Source organism: Aulonocara sp. 'chitande type north' Nkhata Bay, linkage group LG18, assembly GCF_057382095.1.
Source record: "Aulonocara sp. 'chitande type north' Nkhata Bay isolate Kocher_YH1m ecotype deep benthic linkage group LG18, A_spYH_male_GT1.1, whole genome shotgun sequence".
Taxonomy (NCBI): domain Eukaryota; kingdom Metazoa; phylum Chordata; class Actinopteri; order Cichliformes; family Cichlidae; genus Aulonocara; species Aulonocara sp. 'chitande type north' Nkhata Bay.
Genome location: NC_141361.1, coordinates 25,513,364 through 25,540,793, shown reverse-complemented (window position 1 = coordinate 25,540,793; position 27,430 = coordinate 25,513,364). Strand labels below are relative to the sequence as shown.

The 27,430-nt window shown below is 42.6% G+C and overlaps 1 protein-coding gene and 1 pseudogene across 1 annotated transcript in view; both read left to right on the top strand.

Moving 5' to 3' along the window:
• Positions 1 to 52: 52 nt before the first annotated feature.
• Positions 53 to 2,637, top strand: LOC147308674 (uncharacterized; annotated as a pseudogene).
• An 8,685-nt stretch (positions 2,638 to 11,322) lies between these two features.
• Positions 11,323 to 27,430, top strand: part of wls (Wnt ligand secretion mediator) — a 32,733-nt gene continuing 16,625 nt past the window's right edge. The window contains exons 1-6 of the mRNA XM_086272183.1: positions 11,323 to 11,805; positions 15,571 to 15,843; positions 18,987 to 19,111; positions 21,198 to 21,359; positions 21,949 to 22,085; positions 24,809 to 24,977. Of these exons, the coding sequence (XP_086128309.1) occupies positions 11,700 to 11,805; positions 15,571 to 15,843; positions 18,987 to 19,111; positions 21,198 to 21,359; positions 21,949 to 22,085; positions 24,809 to 24,977 (972 nt within the window). The 5' untranslated portion in view covers positions 11,323 to 11,699. The remainder of the gene's footprint in view (positions 11,806 to 15,570; positions 15,844 to 18,986; positions 19,112 to 21,197; positions 21,360 to 21,948; positions 22,086 to 24,808; positions 24,978 to 27,430) is intronic.

The following is a 27,430-nucleotide window of genomic DNA, read 5'->3' as shown; positions in this document are numbered from 1 at the left end:
AGCCTGTGCGTGGAAGTTCAAAACACAGACAGTGCGCATACGTGCGATGTGACGAAGCGAACGCTTTGATCGCCTGACTGTGACGTAGCGAACGCTTTGACGTGCCCGTGACGTAAAAGTCAACTGAGCCCTTATATAGACCCAGGACTCACAATCTACTACTAAGCGTTAAGTAAATGAGATGTACAGACCGCGATCTTCGCACTCTACAAACTTAGATTTTCAAAGTCCTTCAAATAATTTTATTGAAACAGAAACGTCCACAATGGCTGAATTGCAGACTACAGGCTCTATCCCCATTATTCCCGAGCATATTTTACCTGCTATAACCAAGTGTTTCGATCAGTTTTCCCAGGTACAATGGGGACTGATTGAACAGGGAATCTGGGACTCTGATCTCCAAGCATTACTGGCTGATATGATAATCGAAATCATTCAGATAGTTTCTACCGGCATCCTGAAATCTGCACTTCCCACACTTCAGGAGTTAATGACAGACGAATTGTCCCAAACAGATATCAGCATACCTGTGGCAAAAATAGCTCCGTCGCTGGGAGACGCTCTTTCAACCAGCATTAGCATCGCTCTTAACATCCCCCATGAAAACTGTCCAGTAAGAAGCTGACAAAACTGATTGAATCGGAGATCTCAGAAAAGGTCAACTCAGCTGTGACTCTACTCTTAGACAACCCGGATTTACGGTCAGATCCGGCCGTTTATGTCAGTGGAAAAATGACAACCACAAAAAACCTTCGACGCATAGTCTCTCACGCTGCCTCGTGTTTGGAAAAATGTGCAGGTAAGCTAAGCAGCCAGTGCATGTCAAAGGGCAGCGCAGCTAGTTCCCTTAGCCCGTCTGATTCAAGAGCAGAGAGTACTGAATCAAAGATCTCTAAGAAGGCAATGGTTGTTGAGGAGGTGAGCAGCGCTCTCACCAAATGGAGCACAGACACAGGAATCACAGAGGACAATAAGGATGAAAATGACATGACGCCTGTAGAGAAAAAAGAAAGTGAAACTGGAGAGATGGCAGAAAGTCGTTCCAGCACCCCAGGTGCTGATGTTGTCAATGCAATACTTGACACTCTGAAGTATTCGAATGCCGAAGATGACACAGAAATAGAGAAGTGCACAGATGCTGAGACAGCTGAAAGTCTCCAGCGTCCCAGCACGTCAGCAGAAATAGCTGCAGCTGACATTGTAAACACAATAATTGATAATCTGCAGTCTTTTGATGGTGAAGATGTCACATCTAGTGAGAAATGTGACTCACGCCAACCTGCTTTTAATGTGCAGTTAATTATCCAAAAGGTGAAAAACTTTTTCGCGTCATGCATCCCATCCAGAAAAAGCAATGACCAAAAGCTGCACAAAGAGCACTTCTGCGCTTTTGCCAAAAAGCAGTTTTACAAAATGATCAGAGAGATAAAACACCTGGTGAAGAAAAACAAAAGGTTCTTCATCTGTCTCCACGAACCGGTCAAGTCTCTTGATGATCAGAGAGCAGATTGCATGGACAACTACAGTTCTTTTTGTAGCTATGTAAACACACCAGTGATGGATAGCTGGTTTAAAAGTTCTTCCCCAGTTGATTATAACACCATCAAACCCATTCTTGAACAAATGTTTAATAAATTAAACGGGCCAGAACATTTTAACCTTATCTGGAACCCCCTGGAAAAGATAAAGGAAACTGAGATGTTTTCCAGGGAGTTGACAGATAAAGTGTATGACCATCTCCAGTCAACTGAAAGATATGTACTCCCTGTGATACTATCAGGAAAATGTCTTTCAGACTCTGTGATCTCCAGGTCTGCAGAGCCAACAGATGAGTTACCCTTTTCGCCCGAGTTCCTCTATGTGACTGTAGAAGACTCAGTGCAAAGGTTTTTGCAAAACACTCTTCTGTGGTTGGAGAATGATGCTTTGGATCAAACTGTCCAAAGTGACAAGATTTCTGGTGCCGTGGGAGACATCCAGGATGTGATTTTAAGAGCACTGACTCCAACAGAGCAAAAAGAAAATGACAGACTGTCTAAACCAGAGTCACGTCCAGATTGTCCTCCCAAAAATGAAACAGTCTCCTGCGTGAGTGTACTAGAGCAGGGCCCACCCCCAGAAAACAGCCCTGAGCCTGAACCAATCACTCAAGCTGGTCTTACAGAAGCTCAAAGTCAGCCATCAACCTCTAAAAACTTACAGGAGGAGTCTGAGAAAATTGTCAGAGACTTCAGTAACTGTCTGTTAGATAAGCTCCTGGAGAAATGTAGTTTCGACACAAAAACTCTGAATATAGAAAACTACGAAGTGATCACCAGGCGTCTTACAGATCTGCTTCTAGATAAGGTCAGAATCCCAGGATATCTGAGTGCTCTTAAAAATAACAAACGGCGGATGCTAAAGAAAATGAGTAAGGCCCTTATAAAGGAGCTTGACTCTGCAGATCAGTTTGTACATTCGGCTCTTACACCAGATGATTACACTTTTGATGAACTTTTTCTGGATCTCCTGGACATGACTATTGAGGTTGTACTCAATCCCCCACTGAAGTCTAAAATTACAAGGTTCTTTCGAGCAGTGGGAAAAGCTTTAACGAAGCTGTTTAGGAGCTGCTTTAGGGGCAGCAGCGATGACTAAAAGACCAGCCTGACCCCCCCCCCCACACACACACACACTACAATGCTTCATTAAAGATCTCGAAGCAAGCGTTTAATAATTTATTCAAAAACAATGTAATTGGCCAACAGAAGTATATTTCATCTTGCCTCCCTATATTGTCTCTCCATCACCCCCAACCGGTCGCAGCAGATGGCTGCCCCTTATTGAGCCTGGTTCTGCTGGAGATTTCTCCTTATAAAAGGGAGTTTTTTTCTCCCCACTGTCGCCTAGTGCTTGCTCAAAGGGCATCTTTTGATTGTTGGATATTTTCCTGCTAATACTGTAGGGTTTTCACCTTACATTATAAAGCACCTTGAGGAGACTCTTGTTTTGCTGCGATGCTATATAATCTTAGATTTAACTGAATTTTAAAATCATCCATTATAGCATCAAAGTAAAACAAAATCAAATAAAAAAAAAACCTGACATAAAAAAATAGATTTGCCATCAAATAAAAATCCTAATCTCAAACATATTCTGATTTTTCTTGTGTTTTATTGTGTTGTCAAGTATGAGGATTTTTAGTAGATCAGACACACTCTACTGTATTAGAGAAAAGAGAAGCTGGTAGAACTGGGTTAATTTACTGTCATTGTCTTTGGCAAACGTATTTCAAAGTTAATTACAAAACTCTCACTGCCTATATTCTACTAAATAACGTTTATCTTATCTTATTCTGTTTTCATTGCGCCATTCTCTCTATACAGTTTTTGAATTTACATACTATAACGTACACGGCAGTTTGTTTCTGTGCTTCTGCATCCTTTTCTTAGGTTTTCCTTTAAGGTATTTGTAATTAATTAAAAAAAAATATATTATTTTTTGGCTTTAGTGGATTCCCGCTCAGGTAACTCAGCCATTTTGCACTACCCAGTAAACAAAATGGCTGAACAGTATCTTAAATGTTTGAACATGAGCTAGTCATACCATATCACGTAATATTCATGTGCACTGTAAAAAGCTCACCTTATAGGCGTGTAAAACATGAGGCGAATGAGGTGATTGTTTAAATTACAGCAGTAGATGCCTGCAGCTGAAACGGTTTTCTCATCTGAACGTGAACCTATGCATTGTACTATAGGAAAACGGTGGTGGATCAGTGTGCAAAAAGCCCCCAAAAGAAACACACAGCTTCTTTAGCTCAAACACTGTCTGATCTCTCTCTTAGATACTGTGCTGTTCCATCTAGTTATTGGTTACTGAGAAATGTTTGGTTATTAATTTATTAAGAGAGTGCAGCTGTTCAGATCAGATAGTGAAGCAGGAAAATGCAGAACATGTTACTATAGCTGAATGCTGTGTAAAATACTAGTAATAAATCTAACTCTCATTTATGGATTTTACTACTGTGGGGCTAAATAAAAAATTACACACATAATGAAATCTGCTACAATTACAAAGCTTAAGTTTAAAACAATTATTATTTATTAAGCATTTTTTTGCTCTTTTTTTAAAATTCTTTTTGCTAATAATGGCCTCAATTTTATTATGAAGTTCAAAGACCTATTAAACTTTGAAACCATGAAATCCAGGACATTTGATGCTCGTAAATGTACGAGACCCTCTTTATGGCTAGTTTCCCCAAATATCTAATAATCCTTTCTAAAAGATGGCAACCACATACAGGTAAGTGTTTAACTGCCTAAACGGTGCATATATATGCAGTATTTAATAGTGAGAATATCTGTCTCATTTGTAACTGGCTCTGTGACTGGCCCTCAGATGCCAGACGGACAGATAATCCAGTACGAACATGATAGAACCATTGTTCAGGAGCAACAGGTGAGACAGGTTTAAGATCTAAAACATGCTGAAAGGACCTCTGTGTAGGATGGAGTGGGAGCTGTTTGGAGAAATCCAATAAAGTATTCACAATATTGTTCTCAGTGTGTAATCATCTGTACATCCAAATTTAGAAGCTTTTGTATTTTTGAATAGGGCTTTGGAGTTGACGTCACGCCGCAATGCATTGTGGGAGCGCAGCTCCATTTTCGGGGTCTACGAATCAAAACAAACACACTTTGTTGGAACGACGACGACAAGAAACATGCTTAAAAGCAGCTCAAAAGAAAAGACGGTATAGAGACCGATTGCGTCCAGAGGCGAAGCAGCTGTACTTGAAAAAAAATAGAGTGCATCGCAAATCTGGACCCATTTGAAATACGGCAGTGGAGTAAAGACCCAGACGACTTACCGCCACTGTCCTACCCCGATATCTTCACGTATCTTGTTTGTGGAGTAAGCGCTTACACAGCGAACCAGTTTCGTAATTACAAGTCACTGGAGGCGCACATCCAATTTACAAATGGCTGGGTGCAAGATTTGGCTATTTTCAAGCCACCAAACTCTGAGTACGTCGTCAAAGTAAGTCAGCTGGAGTGCATCGAGTGAAATAGCCATTTTTCACCCCCCACCATAATTAATGTTACACATTTATCATTTAACTGCTAAAATATCGTTATCATATTATATGCCCATAATTGTAAAGTACATGCAAGTTAACACATTGATAATCGGGTAAATTATTAACGCCAATTTGTGTCCTTCCTGTCTCATTTCATTTATTGTCTTTACATCAACCAATCAAGTCACTCCATTCTATGTTTGATCGCAATTTCTATAACTTCCGAGACCACCAACGATGATATTATTCAGCTATAAAGTGTGATGTGAACATATTTAGAACTTACCGGAATGAAAATGTCTGGAGCACCAACAGATATTTGGAGATGGAAGAGAACTGCACGTCAGCTCGTCTCACAGCTGCTATCCAGGCTAGACGCCTTCGTTTGGTAACATCAATACACGAGCTGCCTCATGTTGCTTCCAGGTTGGGAAAGAATGAAAAGATAAACCATTTTCAACCTTATTCTCTTGCCGGTCGTGTGATCGAACATTGCAGCCGACCACACAGCAAATACGAACCATGGCTGTTGTGTGTGACTTCGCTCCCTTTTCACTTGCGCTAGACCCCCAAAATGGCGGATCGGGCCAAAATCCTTTCCACGCCCACCCCCCGTGACATCACGCTCCAAAGCCCTATTGAAGTGATGGGAACCAGTATCTAACTGGTTACATTGAGCAACTTCACAACTAGTGCAACTGAATCATACACAATCATATACATGGAATTGTCTATAAAGTTAAGTCAAACTTTATAGACAATTTTCTATAAAGTTTAAAGACAATTTTCACGCCTCAGAAGCTTTGCAATTTTGAGACTGCTGCATCCCTCTGCAAGATATCTCACTATTTTTGACTTTTCTGAGCCTGTCAAGTCCTTCTTTTGACCCATTTTGCCAAAGGAAAGGACGTTGCCTAATAATTATGCACACCTGATATAGGGTGTTGATGTCATTAGACCACACCCCTTCTCATTACAGAGATGCACATCACCTAATATGCTTAATTAGTAGTAGGCTTTCGAGCCCATACAGCTTGGAGTAAGACAACATGCATGAAGAGGATGATGTGGACAAAATACTCATTTGCCTAATAATTCTGCACTCCCTGTATGTTGTATAACAATGCTAACTTATCACATTGGACATATTGAAAACACCTCCTGTAGCTTAATGCTGGCCCCATCCTTGAACTGCATGAAAATCATATGTTTACACATTGATTTAAATTTTTGGATATTTGGACATTGTTCGTCCTTAGCCGCTAATCCACTCCACAATTTAACCCCGCACACAGGCACACAAACTTTTCCTAGTAGTTCTCATCACATGCATCTCTCTAGTTGAAAAGCATTATCTGTGCTGTATTGTAATTAAACAAGTCATGAAGTTTTAGTCATTTTGACTGTAAAAATTAGAAATTTGTATGATGAAGGAAAGCGGGGAGGATCATCAAGGACTCCAGTCACCCCAGCCATAAACTGTTCAGACTACTTCCATCAGGAAGGAGGTTCTGCAGCATCCGGTCCCGTACCAGCAGACTGAGAGACAGCTTTTTCCACCAGGCCATCAGACTGCTGAACACGTCATAGACACCTCACCTTCACTACTGGAACTTCAACACTATGCACTCCATACTGTATATAAATGCCACTTGTTTTGCACAATATCCAACTACCAACCTCTGTATATTTCATATATTAATTTTATTTTTACGCTATTTAATTTGTAAAATATGTATACACACACACACACACATATACACACACGTAGACATACATATTTAGTATACACATTCAGTAATATGCATACACTCTTATATTGTACATATATTTATTCATATAATTCTCAGATTTAGCCATTCTTATATTTGCTTGTTCTTATGTTATTGTACTTTGCACACCTCTGTTGCTTGTGAAGCTCGCACACAAGAATTTCACTCACAAAAAAAAAAAAAAAAAAGATGGCGCCGGTGAGGTCGGCTGCCGTCACGACTGCTCCGACCACTTTTTCTTTGTCTTTGTTTTTTAAGTTAGTTTTCAGCGTTTCTAAATCGGCAAAATCATCACCATTGGGTACATTAGGTATGACAGTGACACTCTTGTTTCTATTGGTATACAATGTACTCACAATTCGAAGTTTTTAACTCCGGATCCAAGCTGGCCGAGTGAGATCTCGAGGGAGAACAAAGGGAAGCCGCGGCGGCCTAGAGGGAAGCGAGCCGGCGTCAGGAACAGGCTGAGAGCTCGTGCACACCGCACACCTCTGCCTAGCATCCTGCTCGCCAACGTCCAGTCACTGGAGAACAAGCTTGACGACCTCAGGGCCAGGATAAAGTTCCAGAGAGACATTCGGGACTGCAATCTCCTCTGCTTCACCGAGACATGGCTGAACCCAGCGGTGCCGGACCACGCCATCCAGCCGGCCGACTTCTTCTCGGTTCACCGCATGGACAGGACACGGGACTCGGGGAAGTCAAGGGGAGGCGGCGTGTGTTTAATGGTGAACAACAACTGGTGCAACAGTGCGAACGTTGTTCCTCTCACACGCTCCTGCACACCAAATCTGGAACTACTGTCCATCATGTGTCGTCCTTTTTATCTACCTCGGGAATTTACATCGGCCATTGTAAGTGCCGTTTATATTCCACCACAAGCGGACACGGTCACCGCCTTATGCGAGCTGCATGAGGCACTCACACAGCACCAGACACAACACCGGGACGCTGCGCTTATTGTGACGGGGGACTTTAATAGCGCCAACCTCAAACGCGCAGCGCCGAACTTTTATCAACACATCACCTGCCCCACCAGGGGTGAAAGGACACTGGACCACTGCTACACTACGGTCAAGGACGGCTACAAGGCACAATCCCGCCCTCCGTTTGGCAAATCTGATCACGCCGCCATCTTCCTCATGCCAAAATACAAACAAAGGCTGAAACAGGAAGTTCCGGTTCAGAGGAAGGTCGCGCGCTGGACGGATCAATCGGTGGCCGCGTTACAGGACGCACTCGATGACGCAGACTGGGGCATGTTCAGAAACAGCTCCGACGATGACGTCAACGTGTTTACGGAAGCGGTTGTGGGATTCATCGGGAAACTAGCGGATGATACCGTGGAGACAAAGACTATCACAACGTTTCCCAACCAGAAGCCGTGGGTGGATAAAACCATCCGCAACGCTCTGAGATCCCGCACCGCTGCCTACAACACGGGACTCACAACGGGGGACATGGACCCGTACAAAGCCGCGTCATATAACGTGCGGAGGGCGGTGAAAGAGGCGAAGTAGCGCTACGGGAGGAAACTAGAGTCACAACTCCAACAGAGTGACTCTAGGAGCCTGTGGCGGGGACTAAGGACAATAACGGACTATAAAGCACCAACAACCGGTATGACGAACGCGGCCGTGACTCTGGCAGACGAGCTGAACACTTTCTATGCTCGCTTCGAGGCTGCAGCTAAGGTTTCCAACAATGCTAGTGTTAGCGGCGGTAACGGCTGCAGACAGGAAGATACTGCCAGCACCGGAAACGTGCTCGTCATCTCCGAGCATGAAGTAAGGAGAGCCTTCAAAAGAGTGAACACCAGGAAAGCAGCAGGACCAGACGGCATCCCAGGTCGTATCCTAAGAGACTGCGCATACCAGCTAGCTCCTGTGTTCACTGAGATATTCAACATCTCTTTATCTCAGTCGGTGATCCCCACATGCTTCAAAGAGTCCATCATTGTTCCTGTCCCGAAGAAACCCCACCCTGCTTCTCTCAATGACTATCGCCCTGTAGCCCTCACCTCAGTAGTGATGAAGTGCTTTGAACGCCTGGTCAGAGACTTCATCATTTCTTCACTACCAGACACACTGGACCCACTACAGTTCGCTTACCGTCCAAATCGTTCCACAGACGATGCCATCTCTCATCTCCTCCACACATCACTCACTCACTTGGACACTAGAAGGGGGAATTATGTTAAAATGCTCTTCATAGACTACAGCTCTGCATTTAACACCATAATTCCCTCCACACTCACCACCAAGCTGGAGCATCTGGGACTCAGCTCATCTATGTGTCTGTGGATCTCCAACTTCCTAACTGGCAGACCACAGGCAGTAAGGATGGGCGGACATGTCTCAGCCTCCACCACTCTCAGCACTGGAGCCCCCCAGGGGTGTGTTCTGAGCCCCCTGCTGTACTCTTTGTACACATATGACTGTGTGGCCACTACCAGCTCCACCACCATCATCAAGTTTGCTGACGACACCGTCGTGGTGGGCCTGATCTCTGATAACAACGAGACGGCCTACCTGAAGGAGATTAGGAATCTGGAGAACTGGTGCCAGAGGAACAACCTCCTTCTAAACGTCAGTAAGACAAAGGAGCTGATAGTGGACTTCAGCACTAAGCAGGAGAGGAACTACCAGACCCCCGTCATCAACGAGTGCCCAGTGGAGAGAGTGGACAGCTTCAAATACCTCGGAGTTCACATCACGCAGGACCTGTCATGGTCCTGTCACATCAACACCGTGGTGAAAAAGGCCCGACAGCGTCTCTACCACCTCAGACGCTTGAGAGACTTCCAACTGCCCTCCAAGGTGCTCAGGAACTTTTACTCGTGCACCATAGAGAGCATCCTGGCGGGAAACATCTTAACCTGGTTCGGGAACAGCACCATGCAGGACAGACGAGCTCTACAGAGGGTTGTGCGGTCAGCTGAGCGCACCATCCGCTCCGAGCTCCCTGACCTGCACTCAATCTACAGCAGGCGGTGCTGGACCAAGGCCAGGAAGATCGTGAAGGACCTCAGCCATCCCAACAACAGACTGTTCTCTCTGCTGAGGTCAGGAAAGCGATTCCGCTCCCTGAAGACCAACACAGAGAGACTGAGGAGGAGCTTCTTCCCGCAGGCGATACGGTCTCTCAATCACACCACCACACAGTACTGACCCACACATATGGTTCTTACACACACACTGGACATTCTGGACATTGTTTTTGCACAACACTGGTCACTATATTCTTCATTTCCGGTTAATACTTGTACAGCTGCTGTTATTGTGTATATATTTATTTATATTTAGATTTCTTCATACATTCTTATATAGTTCTATATTGTGTATTGTGTATTTTGTTGTACAGTTATTTTATTTTCAACTTTAATTTATATATTTTATCTTATTCTTTCCCAGTTAAATTTACCCTTCATTCTAATTTGTGTTGTACAGTTATTTCATTTTTAACCTTAATTTATATTTTATTCCTTCCTAGTTAAATTTACCCTTTTTAATTTTTCATATTTATTTCCTATCTTATTCATAGCCTTTTCCTTTTTCGTTTTCTTTAGGTCACGAGCAGTTGTCCAAGCATTTCACTACATATCGTACTGTGTATGACTGTGTACGTGACAAATAAAATTTGAATTTGATTTGAATGTACTGTACCAGTGTACCTGCACATGTGATGTGACAATAAAAGTGATTTGATTTGAAGATACTCATGTTTGTGTATTATGCAAATTGTCCTTTTCTGTAATTTCTGAAAAGAGAATTTAGTGTATTTTTTAATTATTTCCCTATACCTCTATACAATAAGTTAAACGTGAACAAAAGGGCTCTTTCAGCAGCTCCCATTCAATTAGTTTCACACTCACACCATTACTGAATTAAGAAGCCAAAATGAAAGCAGTCTGTATGCAGAGAAGCAGCTTGTTTAGCTTGAAGCATTTTCCTCCTTACAACTGCAGGAGGAATTTCTATAGAAAGAAATGTTGGGAAAAATATTTTTTTCCTGCTATTTAATTGTTTAAAGGATAGTTAATTACTTTGTTGTAATATAAATGGGCATTGGAGAAGTCTTCATCAATAGGAAAAGCAGTAAAACTGAAATACATTTAAGAGGTTAAAATATATAAATGTCTTCCCATTCTCCAAGCTATACAGTGGGGAATCTTTGGCGGCCCTTACGTTTGACACCTCTGCTCTACTACATGTAATGTGAAGACTTAATTACAAATTATAAGCAATTAAATTGGCTCTTTTTTTTGGAGGGACAGCGAAAGTCTGATCTACTGGCTCTAGGAACCAGGAAGATTTAGTGACATTTTTTATTTTATTTTTAACTGTCGAACATTAGTTGGCTTAAACCTTTGAGTATGTCACGTGCCCAGAAAAATCTGAACTTACAGAACACAGTTAAGTATTGTGCAGCCGCCTATTTATATCTCTTCCTACCTTGGACTAAGAATAGGTTAGGGGGACAATGTGTCGACGGCTCCAAACATGAGATGGGACCTCACAAACCTTCCTTTAAATAGCCCTGTCCCACACAACAGGGACGCTATTACAGGCATTCAATGACACAGTAACCTGCATTACCAGCCTCTAATGCAATGCGGTGGCGCTCCACAGATCTTCCCCCTGATCTTAGCTGGCTGTTGAGGGATAAAGCTGAGCGCTATTCGGTCATGTGATTCCTGTTTTTTCCCTCCTCCTCCTAAGTTGAAAGGCAGGAGCAGAGCGGTGGGGGCCCAGCTTGCCTTCCTACTTGCAGTGGATGCATCGCTTTCTTCTCCCCCTCTTGTCCTTCCAACATTACTGTTTCTCGCTCGGTGGTGATATTTTCAATCCAACATTTCCTTCGCCATGGCGGGGGCTATTATTGAGAATATGAGCACCAAAAAGTTGGTGATAGTGGGAGTTATTCTGCTTTTGTTCCAGGCGTTTGCCTTCATGGTCGGCGGTTTAATTGGTAAGTTGTTTTTTTTCCCGTTTTCCTTGCCTCAATTTTATCTGTACTTTTATTACGTGCTTTTTCAAGCTAACGTCTGTGTTTGTACGCGCGTGCTCGCGGGTATTTAAAGGTTAACGTGTATAAAAGGCTAAAACGGAAAACTTTTAAGTTGAGTTCGTCGCTATTTACCTTGATAGGAGCGGTAATAAACGCTCCCGGTGAAACAAAAGACGAAGGGCGCTAACTTTTAGCCGTATTTTTTACCTTTCGAGACGAAATGGCACCTCCGCTCTAAATCACTGCTTTTGTTTCAAGGTGTTCGCTGCCTGCGTGCCCACAACCAGTTGGCTTCGTTTCTGTGCTTAAAAATAACGCAGAACATCACACTTTTAATGGGCTGTTTCAACACAGAAAAGCTCTGGGATACCTTTTTTTTTTTTTCTTTTCCTTCCCTCGACTACTTTGATCCCAACTCGAATGTTCTCCTCTCCCTCTTCTCCCCCCTCCTCCCCGTATATAATATCCGCTGTGTGGGGGCCCCCAGGCAGCATCTCTACCTTCCTTTCATTCCTTCCTTCGCCCTGCGTTTGTCTCCCCCTTTTTTCCTCCCCAAATCCCCACGGCCTCGCAGGCAGAGCATTAATGTTTCTCCCGTCTTCCACGAGTTTCATTTGCATCGAGGCAGACATGCACAGACCTGCACAGAAACACACATACACGCGCAGCTGTCAACGTTGCATTTTTTTTGCCTTCAGGTCTGTATTGGAGTTGCTGTCAAGTTTCTTCAAATCCACCCACTCAAATATGCTCGCACAAGCCCCACCAGCAGTGCAACAGCACGGTCGATAGAAGTTGGGTCCATGTGAAAGATGCCTGTGTTGCTTTTAGAGTCTGGAAACCACCCACCAGCCAGTCCCCCTCTCCCTCTCTCTACATGGCTGATAAATTAGCCTGTTTGGTTCATTCCTGGCTGAGATGGTTTTAATGAAGCCAGATTCCTTTGTGTTTGCTCGGTGGCCGGGGGCGGCGAGGGTAATTGAGTAGAAAGGGGGTTTTCTCCCCTTGTTTCCCGACAAACCCGGGAACACGGCATGGGGTCAGCAGGCTGAGGGGATGGCCATTATTCTGGACACACTGGGATAGAGACTGGAGGAGCTGGTGTGCCTCTGGACTCACGGGGTCACTTGATAATTGAACTCCGAGGGGATCCAGATAACTGGGTTTAATTCACTCCAGTGGGTCGTCCTTGTTGCTCTGTGTGCATTTTAATGTTTAATTTCAAACAGCCTTTAGCACAGATAAAGATCCTCGTGGTGGAGTTTTATGACTGTGCGAGAGCCTATAGGTGTGTAAACCGTGGCATCCGCCCTTTAGCTTTTGATTTGGAGTGAGCAGATATGTTTAGATGTTCAGATAAGTAACAGGATCTTTCTGGACAGGTGCACACGGTTTTCTTCCCTCTGTGGCTACTGCACCTTTGGACACGATAAAAGGTTGAAAAATACATCGGTCTAACAGCGTTACCACTTATGAGTTGGTGCTTTCTAACAGTAGAGATGGAGAAGAGAGCTTTGCATCGTCTTTGAAACACCACTAATCTCTTTTACAACCTGGATGTGAAAACTCAAAGCTCTGAATGCTCATCCTCACGAGTCAGTACTTCCTACAAGTACCCTAGACGGTGATTACAGCTTATGTCACCATACTAGGAATTTTACTAAGAGCTTAATAACTTCCCAGTAGTTCTTTCAGATTTGCTCAGCATTTTGCATATTTATCTTAGAGTGTGAGATTTTGTTTGCGTACCTTTTGATTGAAGCCATTTCAAAGTTTTATCTGCATGATTTGAGTCCACATCCTGCTTGTTATAAGCCAGTATTCAAATCAAAACATTTTTGAGGCATAAATGTGTTTTTATGTCCTTTGTCCTAGTTTTGACTTTCATAACTCCCAGGTACCCATTTGTTCTTTTATTCAGTCTGTCGGTGGGAAGTGTATAAAGAATAATAAAAAAAAAAAATTAAATCTGCTTACTTCACTGCTTGTTTCAGTTCAAGTTTAGTGTCTGACTTATGGCTCTGATTTTAAGTTTGCATCACTGCAGTGTAGTGCAGACCTCCTGGCTTAGGTTTTCAGAGTTTTTATTGTATGAATGAAATTATTTGAAAAGTTGAGGCCATATTGTATTAATGAAGAACAACATCCACTTTCAGAACTACTTTCTGTTCTGATGGCATCTTAATATGGTTTGTGAAAGGCATACTGGTAATCTTACTGGGTCAGACCGCATAACATTTACTTATCACAGTAAACAACAGCACAAGGGTGTTTATACTTGTTTTATGTCTGCTTTTCTGATGCATCTCTGTGAGTTGCTCAGAAAAAGACAGTTTTAGAGAATTCCCCAAAGACAAAGGTCATGTATGTTGAGTTTTTACTAATTCACGTTACTTTTAATACCCTTTTTCATATCAACCTAAGTCAGTACACATGAGACCAAATTGTTTAAAAAAACAAAACAAAACACACACAACAACAACAAGGTTGGGGGACTAATATCCCCCTAATATCACTAGATTAAGTGTGTATGTGACCCTATTGTGAGACTGCTGGTCTTAATGGGACTGCTTCTAACAAATCGTTAACAGGAAGTTGTGTAGTTTGATGCATTCAGTTGATTCTAGTATGTGAAATGCGTGCTCCGTGACCAAGCATCAAGATGCATCCATTAGCGTCACCATATAAAGGGAGAGAGTTAACACTTGTAAACATTTAACGCAAGAGTGGTAACTTCTGTAACTACTTGACTTCACAGATAGGCTGATTAGATTCCAACAGCAAACGACTTTCAGTACTCTTCTGTTGGTTTATACGCTGCAGGTGAATGATTTCCTACAAAGTGGTCATTTACAGCTGTTTGGATGCATTTTTTAAATCAATTTACTAAAGAGTGTATAGAATGATTTATTAAAATGCTGCCAAATTATAATCATCAGAAAAGTTTGACCTCACATGTCACTACTGCTGTGGCAAGTACTGTGTATTTACATTGGCTCTTTGTGCTACTTCTGTGTGTATGTCTGCGCTATGAGGAGTATAAATACAAAAGTGACCTTTGTCTGAGCCGGTAATGTATAAGGGCTTGCAGGTAAATGCTAAACCACTATAAATCTAACAGATTCACTTATTTGCTGATTGTCCCGCATCATTTCCTGAATTAATGTTGGGGTTTTTGGGGGCTTTTTGTTTTGTGTGTCTACACCTTCACTCAGACCTTTCAGGTGTCGTTCACATCAGGCCTCTAGGTTCTACAACAGGGTGCCAGAGTTTCTTTGCTGTCATGATAATGGCCGTTTTTGTTCTCTTACAATAGTTCCTGTGAGTAGAGACTGCAAACAGCAGTCTTGTCGAGCTCATGAATCTCAATGCGTAAACACTGTAATTGGTGCCTGAGAGCTTTCGGGAATTTTCCCTCCCTCTCACTTCACAGACAGAGCCATTTCCTAAACAGTGTAAAAAAAGTAATTACCAAAGTGTTTGTACTGATTTGGCTGAAAGTCAAACTGGCAACTGTTCCTAAGATCTTAACATTGTCCTTGAACAGTTTAATCTGCAGCACTGAAGACTGATGTATTATATTTGGGCTAAAATAATTTCATGCGATTTGTTAGTTTGAGGGCAAATCTGGCATGGTAGGACCATTTAAAAACAAAAGCAAAAACAAAACTCCTGCAGTATTTCAGTTTGACACTTAGTCTAACCTCTACCACTTTGTCTTTCCAGCTCCCAGCCCCACCACAGCAGTCCACTACTTGGCCACAAAATGCGTGGATAAACCGAACAAACCGCAGCAAACAAAATGGTTCATGCCTTGGGGCCGAAAGGAGTGTGATAAGATCCGGTCGTTTGATGAAGCCATGGCCAAGAGGATCGAGGCTAACAACATTGTGTTTGCTGTCCACATTCCTCTTCCCAACAAGGAGATGAGCCCGTGGTTCCAGTTCATGCTGGTCATTCTGCAGTTTGACATCGCTTTCAAGATGTACAACCAGATAGGTGAGAACTAAAGGTGTCTTATGGGTTTTAAAGGAAAATAAGGGATGGGGCAACATAGCCCATGTTTTGTCTCAAGGAAATGGCTTTTTTTTTTTTTTTTTTTGCATGCCACAAACTTTGTCAATATTTTGTCTCTGTGGTATTTCTTGCTTTCACAATCTGAAGAGAAACTATTTACAGAGGCTCTGGAAAAAGCTAACCTCTGAAATATTCACAACTATTGTAATCTCAAGTCACCAGCGTTGTAAAAGTCAGCTACAGCTAATCTTTTTCAGTACAATTCTTCTTGTTTTCCTCCCTCTTTCACCTTCCCTGAACACTCAGAATTCCTCAGAACGTCTACCTTAAATGTATGGCACAGAAAGGCAGCAAACAGGCAGCAAACAAAGATGAATGTCTTGCTGTTTCGTCTCAAAAGCCTCGCAGATCTCAGGGTCTTTGTCAGTCACTGTTGAGGCAGGTATTGGTGTTGGTTGCTTTAGGCCAATTACATTTCCTTGTTTTCCATACATCTTGGATATTTCATTATCCCAATTCAAACTCTCTTTTTTAAACATAAGCTTAGATTGATAGGGATATTGCCCATGTGTAAGCTGTTTGAGATGTAATTGTAATGGGTTAGGGAGGAAAAAAAGGTTGAAATTTGTCATTGGTTTTGTTTATGCAGCTGATCCAGGCTGCCTTTTGATGTCTTCAGTCTCCCACTGGAAACATTTTTTGCATCTTCTCCTAATTTAAAACAACATTGTTGTGAAGTGTACTAGTTCACAGCTCGATCTGCAGCATTCTAATAATGCGTCGAAGTACTTCAGAGGAGGGGGAGAAGGGAAATAACTAGCACCTCAGAGAAGACAGGGTTTGGTGTCATGGCAGGGTGCTTAGAATCCTCAAAGAAGGGATTAGAGAGGATGATGAGAAAGTCTAATGAGAGTCTGGATCACCAGCAGAGTCTGGGGAAGTCGATTTGAATCTCAATGAAAAATTTTCTTCAAATGGATTGCAATGCATAGCAAAGTATTTGAATGTCAGGTTGAGTACGATGGGAACGTTTGATGTAAAGAGGCTTATCTAGACTGACACATGCTTGTCAGCCTTAATACAATCCATTGTAGGCCAGCACACTCAAAGGTGATGAGAAGTATTTGTAGCAACAAAGAGGGCAAAATACCTCAGAATCTTTGCCTTTCTGGTCTGGCTTGTCTAAACAGTCATGGTACAGTGGCGTCCTACTCATTAGCATCCCTTACTTGCTCACATTCTTGGCCTCGGTTGTGTCAGGGGGCTGTGGGTTGTTTACTGCCTGGCTGTCTGACAGATGAGTCAGTGATTCAGCCTGGACCACAGACAAGCCTTTTTGCCAGATGTCATCGACTCATTTTGATCTTTCTAAGCTATGCGAGGTGCTGTGAGAACAAATGGATGCAGAAGAAGCAGAGTGCCACATTTAGTAGAAATCGGGTAGTGCTGGAAAAAGCAGGAATCTCACCTTGAAATGTAAAATAGTTGACAATTTTAAACCCTATAATTTACATCCCTTTTCTAGTGTACAACATTATTGCCTGTTCCGTTTTTATCCTGAGGAGGTAAGCTTGAAACTGAAAAAAAAATAAGAGGCGGGTAACGAACAGACTGCCTAAATTGGCATAAGCATTGCGTAATGTGAGGCATTTTTGTGTCTCACATTACAGAAAGCTCTTTAATCTTATAAAAGAGGAACAATCAGGTAGTCAAATCACCGTTTTATGTTGTCTGACGCAACTTCTAATATTAGGCCATGTCTACATTTTTATTCAATAAACCTTACTGCATAAAACAATTAATTGATTCTGATTTCATAAAATGCCAGTGAGCTCCCAATTGAAACGCTGGAGCCACTTTGTGAATCTGCCGGTAACAAAATACCATGAGGGTTAAATCCCGAGTAGAGCAAGCTCACAAAGGTGGGTGGATTCTGTTCTGCTGGTGTATGACGAAGTAACACAAGGCCATCTCTTCCTTGACTACCTTATCTGTGTAACAATGTTCATCCCAGAGAAGAGCGTCACCCTTATTAACCACTCCACCCACCTGCCCCACTCCACCCAGCACCAAGCACCCCCTTTCTGGCCCAGGTCCAGCAATAACACAGCTGTTGAGGAGGCTTAGTTTCCGTGGCAATGGCTGCTGGAGTGGACTGGAATGTTTGCATGAAGCGAGCTGACATTTGAGGGCGGCCGGCTCAACCAATGGCAGAGGGGAGGGCATTACAGAGACAGTCGGCTGCCAGTTTTCATCTGGCTCCCTCTTCTTCTCTCTCCCCTTTTTTTCTTTTCCTTTTTTCCCCCCTGTCTTACAGCAGAGGCCACCGGGTTTCTTTCTCTTCATTCCAGCTTGTTTCATAACGGCACAAGAGGCTCTCTGGAGGGCTGGAGGAGAAAACACTTGGCTTTGTAATGTGATCTAAAGATGGAGCTTTAATAGCTTGGCTTTGGATCTTTTTGTTGGATTCACTGGGCTGGGTTTTTTAAGGTCTTGTTGAAGTTTGGGTGTATTGGGAAGTAACCTTGCTATGGTTTCTTTGGAAGGAACCATATCGAACACGTGGATATTGAGAAATAATCTTATTAATACGAGTGTTTCAGAACTTTTCCAGATTTGCAGGACCACTGTTTAACACGCCAGTGATCTGCACTTTACATGAATGTATGCCAGTTTGAACTGTACCCTTGAGTTTTTGATGCAAATGCCGATTGCCAGTGATTAAACTCACTGATTGCTTCTTAAACGTTCTACAGATTTTGACACATACAAGGAAAAAAGCTAGGCGTCCACTGCTAAGAGCATTTGGTGGGTGTATACTGAAAAGGCTGTGGCTGTCTGTCACCACATTTTAATTTGATCTCATTGCGAGGATGATAAGAGGCAGCAGGTTTGTGCAGTGACGAGGCACAACACACGTCAAAATGCAGACATGTGTGTATATGTATTATTCAGAGCCTTCTTTGTTCTTTCCATCGGGAAAAATGTTTCTCTCTGTCTTCTTTATTATTGTCAGGATTGTCCTTAGAATATGTATATCAAGTGTTATATTAATGCAAAAGCAACTTCTTGTTGTTGTGGTGGTGGTGATGATGATGATGATGATGATTATTATTATTCCCCAGAGGATGGATCATTGGTGTACATTGACGTTGGCCTGGCCTACAGAGATGATATGGACAGTGAATGGACAGAGATGGCTCACTCCTTCGAGCAGAGGAAACTCAGCTGCAACTTCACCGCTACCAAGGTAGTTAAGACTGTAGCTCGACTTTTAAATTACAAAAGCTTGCTCATTTTATTGACTTGGCACACAGAGCCAAAGTTGTGTCATGTCTGGGCTTGCCTCTGTCCTGTAGCTTCAATAACTCAGTGCAAACTTAATTTCTTTGCTGTACTTAAAAAAAAAAATTAGTAGTATAAGTAGGGCTGGGCGATATATCGAGTTTTTTAAAAATATCGATATATTTTCATACGAGATATAAGATGTGACAATATCGTTTATATCGATATAGTCTATGTTACGTTATAATTATACTCGTGGAGCCGCAGGTTTGCCTCTCTTTCGTCCACTTTTGTCTCTACGCAACGTTACTCGGCCTCGCCTCTCCTTCACTGAACACAACTCCGCCTCCCCCATAGCTTCACCTGCAGGCAATGACAAGATGAAAGCGGAAAATCTCCGTTAGCGAGTTACCGTGCGTGGGGCTGGACGGCGTCAACGTGTTAGCGAGCTAACCGCGCTAACGAGCTAACCGCGCTAACGACATGCAGCCCGGAGGGGCTGCACGGCCTAAAATCCTTTCATTTTCTCAAAACTCGACAGTGCGCCTTATGTATGAATTCTGGTTGTGCTTACTGACCGCGAACCGATTTTATGTGGTACACAGCGCTCGGCAATCTGTCAAAAAATGTTTTAATATGACTTTGCTAAGCTACGGAGCTGCACCGCTTGATGGATTGTCTTGGAGGATTACGGCTACCGGGGAGGAGCCTCGCGGAGTGATAGTACTGTGCTTCAACGTAATATTACCGTACTGTGTGTGTATAAGGACCACAAATGGCACCTGTTCAGAGACGTGGTGCAGCTGTGAAATCTGTCTCTTTGTTATTATGCTCAGCGTCTATTAGTTTACATTTTGACTGCACAATTGTGAGCTTTTTGTTATGCACAAAAACAACATTGTTTTCTTTTATTTATGGACCATGATTATTTAATAAATGCTGATAATTTATTTTTGAGTAATTTCTTCATGTACATCTACGCTGTATGTAAATAAAAGCGCCCACATCTGGGACACAGTGTGACTAGAACTCTCTTTTTGTTCTTAACTTATGGCTTAAAAAAAAAAAATCGAGATATATATCTTATATCGGCATCCAGCTAAAAAATATCGAGATATGAATTTTGGGTCATATCGCCCAGCCCTAAGTATAAGTATAAAGTATTTTAGAGGTTTAAAGTACAGCTCTGTCTGCCCTGCTGTTTTTACAGACATGTCTGAACTAGATGCAACACCCTTAATTTACCCAAGAACTCGGTTCTCCTCTCTGAATCATATTTAGTCGGTTATTGTCTAGCAATAAGGGGTAATGGGGTTTGTTAAAAGGTGAGAGCATAACTCTTGAAAAAGGAGAGGTATTATAGTATTTTTCCACAACTGCTGTTAAATAGAAATATGAAACAATATGGTACAAAGCTTTTATGGAAAAGATACTCGGTTTAGGTATTAATTGCAAAACTAGATGGATAAATTGCTGTACTAATAATGTAACCTTTTTATCAGCGTATACAAGAATGATCTGTAAAGTTAAGTTATTATATATATATTAGTTTATATTATGAATCGCATGGTTTCTGACTCCAAAGTCTCTTCATATTATGAAAAAGGTCTGTATCATTAGCCTTAGTGAGAATACCCAAATTTATGATCTAGTGACAAAGCAGGCAATTGAACCCTTGGTAAAAAAAAAAAATTGGCCCAAGGTACAGCATCCCAGGTAGAAATGTTTATATTATTTTAATATATTTTATATTGTAAAGGCTTCTGACAAGTTACATGGGTAAATTAGTTAAACTGAAGTATTAAGGAGATATTTTATACTCAAAATTTTCAATGAAAACACTGCCTAGGCTATTTTTGTGCTTACATTTTTGTGGGAAAGAAGAATGGAAAATGCTCTGTATTTACTTACACTGCTGCCTCAAAGCTACATTCAGCTAATCTTGTGGATATAGTCAGTTTCAGAACTGTTGATGCTGATGCTTACCTAAAATAAATTCAAGTAGCTTGTCTCTTTAGGTAAACGTGTTTTCAAATGCTTGTTTACTCCAGACTCACGAGAATGAGGGCCGTTACTACGAGTGCGACTTGCTACCTTTCATGGAAGTGGGGAGCGTGGCCCATAAGTACTACCTCCTCAACATTCGCCTGCCTGTCAACGAGAGGAAGAAGATCAATGTGGGAATTGGAGAGATCAGAGACATCCGACTTGTTGTAAGATTTCACAATGACATGTCATTACCCCATTAAACTCTCACAAAAACACATGCATCAAATACAGTATGCTGGGCTTTAAAGGGTTAAGGGATGTACTGTTATAGCCCTTTTCCACTAGTACCTACTCTGCTCTGCTCAACACGCCTAAGTTTTTAGGGTTTTCCATTAGATAGTAGTACCTATTATCAGGCCTTTTTTAAGCACCTGCACAGCAGGGGCTGAGGCTATCCAAAAATGTACGTCAACAGACTGCATGCCACGGACTGGTTAATCAGCAGCATCACTTGATGAGTCATGAGAGCGTCGCCTACACAAAATCAAAAATGCAATTTTTGAAACCCAACAACAAAGGAAATGACTGCACAAAAAAACAATACATTGAGCAGCAGGTATACCAACGCCTTGACATCCTTCATTATTATGCTGTACGTTTTGACCCCCACACATTATGTTGTACTTAATTGTAATGGGAAAAAAACTGAAATGGAGTGAGGTCGAATCACATTGAGCCAAGTAGGTTTTAGTGGAAAACTTCTATTAGTGTTACCGTGCACTGACACTGATAGCGTTTCTTATTGCTCATCAGGGAATTCATCAGAACGGTGGCTTCACCAAAGTTTGGTTTGCCATGAAGACCTTCCTCACACCCAGCATCCTCATCATCATGATCTGGTACTGGAGACGCATCACCCTCATGAGCAGACCTCCTGTCCTGCTAGAGAAGTAAGGCCCCCTCATTATCAGTATCATAGTGATGATCTGTAAAAAGTGCAACTTTTCTTTTTACGTTTCCAAATAACACAAAATTTTGCTGCTGCCATCCACCTTTCTCTTCACTTCATCCATCTACCCTCAGGTGACCAGTGATGAAGATTCAAATAATTGAATTAACTGTGGCTCAGTGATTACAGATAAATGATATGTTGAGGACCTGCATGTAATTGTTAGATGATAACACAGTAGCTCAGCTTCAGCGCATGTACTAGATGAAAGTACATATTAACTATGGATGAAAAGAACAAGTAGGTCATACTAGCTGTGTACAGTATAGGTCACTGAGATCAGAGGGTGTTATTCATCAAGCGTCTGAGGAGGAATGGTATCTAGGAATGTTGGCATTTCGCACTTGGCTTTTTAACTACTGAAAATTCAATGAGGTGGTGTAAGCAAAACAATGTGGGAAACATGAGAAATCTTCATGGCTGTTTTTGTATATTCCAAAAACCTCCTCAAATATTTGTATTAATTCTATAACCAAGCCAAGTCGATGAAGGTTCAAGCAACACATGGAGGCAGTTGTGCTGCCCTGTGAACAAGTTGAAGTCATGCTCCGAGCCCAGTGTTTGTCTAACCCCCTGCCATGGAGAGAAGACAGATCAGTAAGAGGCAGCGTTCTGCGCCACAGGAAAAACCAGGCGAAGCGTGAAACACGTTACAAAATCTGCAAGCTAGCACTCAGCTGACACATGCTGCACACACGCATTTAGGAATGGGAACACACCCGCTACCGGGACACACACACAGTGTATCTCTCCTTCCCTCTGTGTTTTCCAGCTCAAGGCTCTTATTCCCAGATGACCAGCAGGCTCTCAGGAAGTGCGAATTGTACCCTATTTGTGGACAGTGGATGATTTTTTCATGCTTTAAAAGCTTTACTAGAGTCTCCTGCCATACTAGCCCACATAGGTGTCAGAATGGTAAACCTCAGGCTTTCTCTAAAGTTGTGAGGAGGATGGATGTGAGGGGGAACACAGGATAATATGAAACATCTTTATTTTGTCATTGGAAACGTGCTGAAAATGTCAACTCCTCAGGAACGCAGCAGACATTTTGAGTTGCTACGGCAGAAAACAAATGATAATGTTGATGGTTGCTCACATCTATTGCCTGACATACTCAAATGCACTTAAGAAATAATTCATATTATTAGTTACACCTGTACTTTTCATGCTGTCCCATGTTAAGTAGGGGAAAAAAAGTCTGCCACTTCAGTTTTACAAACTTGACCCTAACCCTTTGACTTTTTTCACACATGCGGGCGTATGCAGGTCCCAGTTCTCCTGCCTGTGTCGATGGTGCCCTGGACACATTCCATACATACCGGTCTAATGTGGTTTCACTTTGTTCACTTTGCAGAACTTTCTGGCGTCAAATTGCTTAGAATGTGTATCAGATTACTTCTCTTGCCCACAGTGTTATCATAAAGTGTTTGTACCCATCTATCTTCTGTAGCTCTGTTTTGCCCTCTTATCTGTCTAGTTACAGTATTTGTTTTATCAGCTGGTCACATGCAGGGACCTGTTGCAATTTGCTAAAAAGATTAGCCTAATTTTTCTCTGTGGCGATTGTTCTCAGTTCACTGGACTCTAGATTTCATGAAACAGATATTCAAGGTCTAGCAGTAATGAGGCTGTTTAGGTAAAATACATGATTTAGAAACGCATAAGTCAAGCTTCTGTGGGAACATGCTGTGGTTCTAGCTGAATGGGTAAGTTAATCAATGTCCTGAAGTCTAGTAAGCCTGGTTAAGTAAATGCTCAGCCTAAAACAAAAAATGTATGTGTGTGTAACAGTTTTAGTCCAGATACAGAAGTTTATACTTTTTCTTTTTTTAAAGTTTTTTTTTAAAAGTAACAAATAATACTTGTTGGGATGTAACTTTATAAAAATAAAAACACACTTCAGGATGAGAATGTCTCACTATGATAAAGATGATCCAGATCACTTGGAACAGCCAACCTCAGAAGGCAGTAAATCCCACTGGGAGTCCTACTTCCCCAGTCTTTAATTCAAATTCAATGAAATGTTCAATGAAACTTCATTTATATGCCACCATATTCGATGCGTCAAATGAAAACCAGGCTAGTTCAAACTGTTTTTTTTCCCCCTTCTTTCCTAAAAAATTCAAAATTTTTCAATAAACATGCAAAAAATAGATTAATTCAATCTTCTATTATATTAATTTTAACATGAAGATGTCAAACTGTGTCCATTCAAAAAAATCAACACAACAGGCTAAAGATGGAAACGACTCCAGCATGACTGCGGTGGAGAGGGGTGGGAGGTGCGGGAGGTGCAGCGGTTGATTGCTGACTGGGAAGGTCAGCAATCAACCGCTCATAGCCCAGAGGTTTGCGAGACAAGAATTTGGGTCAAAATGATGTTTATTTAATTTTTATACATTAGAAAGTGTTAAGTACAAAACACTCTTCCCCCCCCCCCCACACACACACACACACACACACACACACATAGTTTTGAGAGAAATCTATAGACCGCGGAGTTTAGATAATAAACACTGGAAATATCGGAAAGTCCAGTTCTTAGCTGAAATAACCGGTTTACATCTTTTGGTGGCTTTTCCTACGCTGAGTCACATATTATTACATAAGTCATCAAAGTAGGTAATGTTGAATTTATGGTTGTTGTTTTTTTTGCTTTCCTAGGGTAATCTTAGCTCTAGGAATCTCCATGACATTCATCAACATCCCAGTGGAGTGGTTTTCTGTTGGCTTCAACTGGACATGGATGCTGCTTTTTGGAGACATCAGGCAGGGCATCTTCTACTCGATGCTGCTCTCCTTCTGGATCATCTTCTGCGGGGAGCACCTCATGGTACTGTACAAAGCTCCATTTACTTTGGTCTTGTGCATGGTTTTTCTGACTCGCTATTGATCTTACTTACAGTTTCTTAATCTCACTTTTATTTAAGTATCCTGAATTATGGTGTTTGAATGAAAGGATGATCGGGCTCGGATAAAAGCAAGGACTGCATGCATGCTCAGGAGAATGCCTCAGCTACTGCACACTGTCTTCTCTTTCTCACTCCAGCCCCCATATTGATATAGGAAAATGCAGAGCACCATGCACTTGCATGTGTAATCACAGAGGACTTGTGCAGATTATTGTTTCTTGATCCTACTCTATGCTTTCTCAGTGTAAAGGTGTATTTATTTTGAAGTACATCTTGCATCTCCATATTCATCACTTGCAAGACTTGACTCTTAATTTATATAATTTCCTTATTTCTCAGTTTAATTAAATAATAATATATTTTTTTGAGTGAGTGTTCATCTTAAAGAAGACCCTTAACAGCTAAACAGAGAACTGTTAACTGAAAGCTAGAGAACAAGCAAATCAGAATCAGAATCAGAAAGGGTTTTATTGCCAAATGTTGAGCAGGTTTACAACATTAGGAAATTGCTGCGGTGCTTCAGTGCAAACATACTGTCATAAAAATATAAAAATAAGAATAAGAATTAAAAGTGCTAAGTGGATAGATATATACATGATATATACATGAGTGCAGGTGGTGATCAGTGCCAAACATGGAATGATGCAGTGAACACAGCGTAGGGTCATGTGTTAGTGGTGGGAACAGTCATACGGTTATTGTTCATGTGTCCGACAGCAGAGGGGAAGAAACTGTTCTTATGGCGAGAGGTTCTGGTGCGAATGGACCGGAGCCTCCTGCCTGAGGGGAGCAGGTCAAACAGACTGTGTCCAGGGTGAGAAGGGTCAGCTGAGATCCGAGCTGCACGCCGCAGTGTCCTGGAGGTGTACAGGTCCTGCAGAGATGGGAGTCTGCAGCCAATCACCTTCTCAGCAGAGCGCACAACACGCTGCAGTCTCTGTTTGTCCCTGATAGTGGCTCCAGCGTACCACACGGTGATGGAGGAGGTGAGGATGGACTCGATGATTGCAGTGTAGAATTGCATCATCGTCCGTGTTGGCAGGTTGAATTTCTTCAGCTGCCTCAGGAAGTACATCCTCTGCTGGGCTTTCTTAATGACGGAAGTGATGGTGGGCTCCCACTTCAGGTCCTGGGTGATGGTGTTACCCAGGAAGCGGAATGAGTCCACAGAGGTGATGGGGGTGTCAGTCAGGATGATGGGGGGGAGTGGGGCTGTGTGCTTCCTGAAGTCCACAATAATCTCCACTGTCTTCTGGGCATTCAGCACCAGGTTGTTGTGGCTGCACCAGGACACCAGACGTTCAACCTCCCTCCTGTAGGCAGACTCGTCCCCGTCCGAGATGAGTCCGATAACGGTGGTGTCATCTGCAAACTTGATTAGCTTGACAGACTGGTGGGTGGAGGTGCAGCAGTTGGTGTACAGGGAGAAGAGCAGAGGAGAAAGAACACAGCCCTGAGGGGAGCCGGTGCTGATGGTCCGGGAGTCCGAGACATTCTTTCCCAGCCTCACATGCTGTTTCCTGTCCGTCAGGAAGTCAGTGATCCACCGGCAGATGGGATCAGGCACATTCATCTGGGAAAGCTTGCCTCGGAGATGGTCTGGAAGGATGGTGTTGAAGGCAGAGCTGAAGTCCACAAACAGGATCCTGGCGTAGGTTCCTGGGGAGTCCAGATGCTGCAGGATGAAGTGTAGGGCCATGTTGATGGCGTCATCTACAGACCTGTTGGCTCTGTATGCAAACTGCAGGGGGTCCAGGAGGGGGGCCGTGAGGGTCTTGAGATGGGAGAGAACTAGGCGCTCAAATGACTTCATGACCACAGATGTCAGAGCCACGGGTCTGTAGTCATTTAGTCCAGTGATCCTAGGTTTCTTGGGGACAGGGATTATGGTAGAGGACTTGAAGCAGGCAGGCACATGACATGCCTGCAGTGAGGAGTTGAAAATGCCAGAAAACACTGGGGCCAGCTCGTTTGCACAGTGTCTGAGGGTGGCAGGAGACACACCGTCTGGGCCGGGAGCTTTTCGAGCATTCAGACTCTTAAACTGCTTCCTCACATCTGCTTCATGAATATGAAGAGTTGTGGTGGGAGGAGGTGGTGTGAAATCCTCTTTTGTGTGGGGTGAGGAGGGGGGTGTTGCAGGTGAAGTGATTGAAGGTGGTGATGGCTCTATGGAGGGGGGAGAGGTGGGGGAATGAGTGTCCAAAGTGTCTCTATTGTTGGGGCCGTTGGAGGTGTGAAGGCTACCTGATGGCTCGTCAAAACGACAGTAGAAGTCATTGAGGGTGTTGGCCAAGAGCAAGTCGTCAGTGGAGTGGGGGGTTTTAGGCTTGTAGTTTGTGATATTCCTAAAACCTTTCCACACAGAGGCCGA